This window comes from Passer montanus, unplaced genomic scaffold (genome assembly GCF_014805655.1).
Source record: "Passer montanus isolate IOZ18808 unplaced genomic scaffold, ASM1480565v1 scaffold772, whole genome shotgun sequence".
Classification (NCBI taxonomy): domain Eukaryota; kingdom Metazoa; phylum Chordata; class Aves; order Passeriformes; family Passeridae; genus Passer; species Passer montanus.
In genome coordinates, this window is record NW_024372946.1 from 4867 (window position 1) to 11394 (window position 6528).

The 6528-nt window shown below is 34.9% G+C and overlaps 1 protein-coding gene across 1 annotated transcript in view; it reads left to right on the plus strand.

The window, feature by feature from the left end:
• Positions 1-1551, plus strand: part of CARM1 (coactivator associated arginine methyltransferase 1) — a gene marked incomplete at its 5' end in the record, with an annotated part of 6388 nt that extends 4837 nt beyond the window's left edge. The window contains 5 exons of the mRNA XM_039731473.1: positions 326-571; positions 657-769; positions 871-948; positions 1067-1135; positions 1212-1551. Coding sequence (XP_039587407.1) covers positions 326-571; positions 657-769; positions 871-948; positions 1067-1135; positions 1212-1348 — 643 coding nt within the window. The remainder of the gene's footprint in view (positions 1-325; positions 572-656; positions 770-870; positions 949-1066; positions 1136-1211) is intronic.
• Positions 1552-6528: the final 4977 nt, after the last annotated feature.

Below are 6528 nucleotides of genomic sequence, written 5' to 3' on the forward strand. Positions count from 1 at the left end.
GGAATGGAGGTTTGGGGGGGATTGAGGAGGATCTGGGGGGGCTCCCGCAGGGATTGGGGGGCCCGGGGTGGATTTGGGGACTGCAGAGGGGGGGCTTGGGGAGGTCTGGGGGGGTCCCCAAGCCCCCATGTCCTGATTTGGGCCGTGCTGGATCCTCAGGGGGGCCCTGGCCCAGTTTGGGTTTGTATTTTTAATTGGGGGGAGGGTCCTGGCCCAGTATTTTTAACTGGGGGGGGGTCCTGGCCCAGTATTTTTAATTGGGGAGGGGGTCCTGGCCCAATTCAGGTTTGTATTTTTAATTGGGGAGGGGGGAACCCCTCCCCAGCTGCTCCTCTGGGACCCCTCAGGGGCACTTTGGGCTCTCAGACCCCCCCTTGGCTGCACTTCGGGGTCTCTGCGCCCCCCCAGCCCCATTTGGAGACCCCAGCCCCCCCTCCGGGTGCATTTGGGGGGGGGTCTCACGCGCTGCCCCCCTCCCCAGACAGAGCTACGACATCAGCATCGTGGCCCAGGTGGACCAGACGGGCTCCAAGTCCTCCAACCTCCTGGACCTGAAAAATCCCTTCTTCAGGTGGAGCCGGGGGGGCCGCGGGGCCGGGGGGCTCTCGGGACCCCCCCCAGGGCCTGACAGCCCCCTCCCCGCGCCCCCTCCCCAGGTACACGGGCACGACCCCCTCGCCCCCCCCCGGCTCGCACTACACGTCGCCCTCGGAGAACATGTGGAACACGGGAAGCACATACAACATGAGCACGGGCATGGCCGTGGCCGGTGCGTCCGGGGGGGTCCCGGGGGGTCCGGGGGGGGTCCCCGAGGGTTTGGGGGGGTCGCCCCCCCGGTTTTGGGGGGGGTCTGACCCCCTCCCCACGCAGGGATGCCGGCGGCCTACGACCTGAGCAGCGTCATCGCCGGCGGCTCCAACGTGGGCCACAACAACCTGATCCCCCTGGGTGAGTCTGGGGGCTTCGGGGCCCGGCCGGGGGTCTCGGGATGTGGCTGGGGGTCTCGGGATGAGGGTGGGGGTCTCGGGACGAGGGTGGGGGTCTCACAATGCCCCCCACCCCGCAGCCAACACCGGCATCGTCAACCACACCCACTCCCGGATGGGCTCCATCATGAGCACGGGCATCGTGCAAGGTACCCGAGCCCCCTCCCCACTTCCAGCCCCCCGAGCCCCCTCCCCAGGCGCGGCTGACCCCCGTGTGCCCCCCAGGCTCGTCCGGCGGCCAGAGCGCGGCGGGCTCCAGCGCCCACTACCCCCTGAACAGCCAGTTCACCATGGGGGGCCCCCCCATCTCCATGGCGTCCCCCATGTCCATCACCACCAACACCATGCACTACGGCAGCTAGAGACCCCTCCCCAAAACCAGCGGCGACCGACCAAACGCGGGGACCCCCGCCCCGCCCCGCCCCGGGGGTCTCTCCCTGCCCGCGCCGGACCCGGAGGGGATTTTATTGTTTTTTTCTTTTTTTGGGATTTTTTTGGTTTTTGGGGGGTTTTTTTGGGGGCGTTTTGTACCGCTGGGAGTGCCCGGGGGGGGGGGGGGCCCACCGGGACCTTTTGGGGGTCCCTGCTCCCCTCGGGGGGGGGGAGGGGCGAAATTTTCTTTCTTTTTTTGGCTTTTTGAGTTTTTTAAAAAATAGAATTAAAAATTCCCCTCCCCCCCCAAAATGATCACGTGGAAATGAAAGAATTCAAATAAAAGAATTAAAATTTAAAAATTTTAAAAATTCAAATAAAATTATTCAAATAAAGGAATTGAAAAGAATTAAAAGAATTCAAATAAAATAATGCAAATAAAATAGAGATAAAATATTGAAAATAAAATAAATGAGATAAAATAATGCAAATAAAACAATGAAAATAAAATCATCCAAATAAAATAATTCAGATAAAATAATGCAAATTAAAGAATCTCGATAAAATAATTCAAATAAAATAATCCAAATTTTAAAAATCAGATCAAATAAATCAAATAATTCAAATAAAATAATCCCAATAAAATAATCCCAAGAAAAATAAAATACCAAGACAAGAATGATTTTTGGATAAAAATGAACCAGGTAAAAGAATCCAAATAAAAATAAAATCTCAATAAAATCATGATTGTGATAAAAAGAATTCTGAGAAAAGAATCCCAATAAGAATTATTCCAATAATTCTGATAAAAATAATTCTGATTAAAACCATTCCGATAAAATAATCCCAATAAAAATAATCAATAATCCAATCAAATCATGACTCTGAGAAAAATAATTCTGAGAAAAATAATTCTCAGAAAGGAATCCCAAGGAAATCCCTCCAGTAAAAAATAACTCTGCTAAAAAAATAAGTCAGACAAAAGTAAAAAATAAATTAAAAATTCCCCCCCCCCCCCCCAAAAATGATCACGTGGAAATGAAAGAATTGAAATAAAAGAATTAAAATTTAAAAATTAAAAAATTCAAATAAAATTATTCAAATAAAGGAATTGAAAAGAATTAAAAGAATTCAAATAAAATAATGCAAATAAAATAGAGATAAAATATTGAAAATAAAATAAATGAGATAAAATAATGCAAATAAAACAATGAAAATAAAATCATCCAAATAAAATAATTCAGATAAAATAATGCAAATTAAAGAATCTCGATAAAATAATTCAAATAAAAGAATTGAAAGGAATTAAAATAATTCAAATAAAATAATGCAAATAAAAGAATTGAGATAAAATAATGCAAATAAAATAAATGAGATAAAATAATGCAAATAAAACAATGAAAATAAAATCATCCAAATAAAATAATTCAGATAAAATAATGCAAATTAAAGAATCTCGATAAAATAATTCAAATAAAATAATCCAAATTTTAAAAATCAGATCAAATAAATCAAATAATTCAAATAAAATAATCCCAATAAAATAATCCCAAGAAAAATAAAATACCAAGACAAGAATGATTTTTGGATAAAAATGAACCAAATAAAAGAATCCAAATAAAAAGAAAATCTCAATAAAATCATGATTGTGATAAAAAGAATTCTGAGAAAAGAATCCCAATAAGAATTATTCCAATAATTCTGATAAAAATAATTCTGATTAAAACCATTCCGATAAAATAATCCCAATAAAAATAATCAATAATCCAATCAAATCATGACTCTGAGAAAAATAATTCTGAGAAAAATAATTCTCAGAAAGGAATCCCAAGGAAATCCCTCCAGTAAAAAATAACTCTGCTAAAAAAATAAGTCAGACAAAAGTATTCTGATAAAATAATTCTGATAAAATAAATCAGATAAAATCCTTCCAGGAGAAATTGTCCTGATTAATCCCACTCAAATAATTCTGATTAAAAAGAATCCAAAGAATTCCAATGAAAAAAATTCCACTGAAATTATCCAGGGTCAAAAAAAAACATTCCAAGAAAAAAATCCCAAGAAAAGAATCCCAAGAAAAGAATTCCAGAAAAAGAATTCTCAAAAAAGAATTCTTAAAAAAGAATTCTTAAAAAATCCTGATTAAAAAAATCCGATTAAAAGAATTCCGATGAAAATAAATCTCAAAAAAAGAAATGATCCCAATTAAAAAAAAATCAAATTAAAAAAACCCAAACGGAGAAAATCCCAAAAAATGGAACTGCAATGGAAAAATTCCAATAAAAAAATCAAATTCCAAATTCATCCCAATCAAAGCAGCCCAGAAGGGAAAAATCCCAATTAAAAAAATTAAATAAAAAGAATCCAGATAAAAATAACCCAGGTGGAGAAAAGTCCAGAAAAATAAAACTGGAAATGGAAAAAATCTCATAAAAATAATTCAAATTTCTAAAAAATCCCAACAGAAACAACTGGAATGGAAAAAATTCCAATAAAAATAATCCAAATTTTAAAAATTCCAATAAAAATCATCCCAGTGGGAAAAAAATCCAATAAAAATAATCCAAAATTAAAAAATCCAATAAAAACAATCCCAATTAAAAAAAACCTGTTATAAATAATCCAAATAAAAAGAATCAATAATAATAATAGATAAAAATAATCCTGATAAAAATAAACCTGGTAAAAATAACAAACACAAAGGAAATACAAATAAAAATAATTACAAATAATAAAAACAAATGGAACCCAAAATAAAAATAATCCTAATAAAAAACAAGAAATTTAAAAATTATCCCAATTAAAATAATAAATTAAAAATATTTCCAGTAAAAAATAATACAAATAAAAATAATCCCAATTAAAATAATAAAGTGAAAATATTCCCAATAAAAATTAAAATAATCCAAATTAAAAATAATGCAAATAAAACAATGAAAATAAAATCATCCAAATAAAATAATTCAGATAAAATAATGCAAATTAAAGAATCTCGATAAAATAATTCAAATAAAAGATTTCAGATAAAATAATCCAAATAAAATAATTCAAATTTTAAAAATCAAATAAAATAAATAAAATAATTCAAATAAAATAACCCAGATCAAATAATCCCAATAAAATAATGCCAAGAAAAATAAAATGCCAAGACAAGAATGATTTTTGGATAAAAATGAACCAGGTAAAAGAATCCAAATAAAAATAAAATCTCAATAAAATCATGATTGTGATAAAAAGAATTCTGAGAAAAGAATCCCAATAAGAATTATTCCAAGAATTCCGATAAAAATAATTCTGATTAAAACCATTCCTAATCCCAATAAAAATAATCAATAATCCAATCAAATCATGACTCTGAGAAAAATAATTCTGAGAAAAATAATTCTCAGAAAGGAATCCCAAGGAAATCCCTCCAGTAAAAAATAACTCTGCTAAAAAAATAATTCAGACAAAATTATTCTGATAAAATAATTCTGATAAAATAAATCAGATAAAATCCTTCCAGGAGAAATTGTCCTGATTAATCCCACTCAAATAATTCTGATTAAAAAGAATCCAAAGAATTCCAATGAAAAAAATTCCACTGAAATTATCCAGGTTCAAAAAAAAAACATTCCAAGAAAAAAATCCCAAGAAAAGAATCCCAAGAAAAGAATTCCAGAAAAAGAATTCTCAAAAAAGAATTCTTAAAAAAGAATTCTTAAAAAATCCTGATTAAAAAAATCCGATTAAAAGAATTCCGATGAAAATAAATCTCAGAAAAAGAAATGATCCCAATTAAAAAAAAATCAAATTAAAAAAACCCAAACGGAGAAAATCCCAAAAAATGGAACTGCAATGGAAAAATTCCAATAAAAAAATCAAACTCCAAATTCATCCCAATCAAAGCAGCCCAGAAGGGAAAAATCCCAATTAAAAAAATTAAATAAAAAGAATCCAGATAAAAATAACCCAGGTGGAGAAAAGTCCAGAAAAATAAAACTGGAAATGGAAAAAATCTCATAAAAATAATTCAAATTTCTAAAAAATCCCAACAGAAACAACTGGAATGGAAAAAATTCCAATAAAAATAATCCAAATTTTAAAAATTCCAATAAAAATCATCCCAGTGGGAAAAAAATCCAATAAAAATAATCCAAAATTAAAAAATCCAATAAAAACAATCCCAATTAAAAAAAACCTGTTATAAATAATCCAAATAAAAAGAATCAATAATAATAATAGATAAAAATAATCCTGATAAAAATAAACCTGGTAAAAATAACAAACACAAAGGAAATACAAATAAAAATAATCGCAAATAATAAAAACAAATGGAACCCAAAATAAAAATAATCCTAATAAAAAACAAGAAATTTAAAAATTATCCCAATTAAAATAATAAATTAAAAATATTTCCAGTAAAAAATAATACAAATAAAAATAATCCCAATTAAAATAATAAAGTGAAATAATAAAAAACAAGAAATTTAAAAATTATCCCAATTAAAATAATAAATTAAAAATATTCCCAATAAAAAAATAAAAATAAAAATAACCCAAATTAAAATAATAAATTAAAAATATTTCCAGTAAAAAATAATACAAATAAAAATAATCCCAATTAAAATAATAAAGTGAAAATATTCCCAATAAAAATTAAAATAATCCAAATTAAAATAATAAATTAAAAAAGTGAAAATATTCCCAATAAAAATTAAAATAATCCAAATTAAAATAATAAATTTAAAATATTCTGAATAAAAAATAAAAATAATCCAAATGAAACTGATCCCAATTAAAATAACAAAAAAACCCAAATGAAAATAAATCATTAAAAATCCCAATTAAAACAATTAATAATCAATAAATTAATGCCCCCCCCGGGGAAGGACCGGACCCTGCCCCTCCCCCCTCACGGGGGGGGCGCCCCCCGCCCCTCCCCCTCCTCGGGGAATGAAACCGATCCCAATTAAAATAACAAAAAAACCCAAATGAAAATAAATCATTAAAAATCCCAATTAAAACAATTAATAATCAATAAATTAATGCCCCCCCCGGGGAAGGACCGGACCCTGCCCCTCCCCCCTCACGGGGGGGGCGCCCCCCGCCCCTCCCCCTCCTCGGGGGGTCTCCCCGGGGGGGTCCCGGGGCCGGTGCCCGGGGTGGGCTCGGGGGGCTCGAAGCTGAA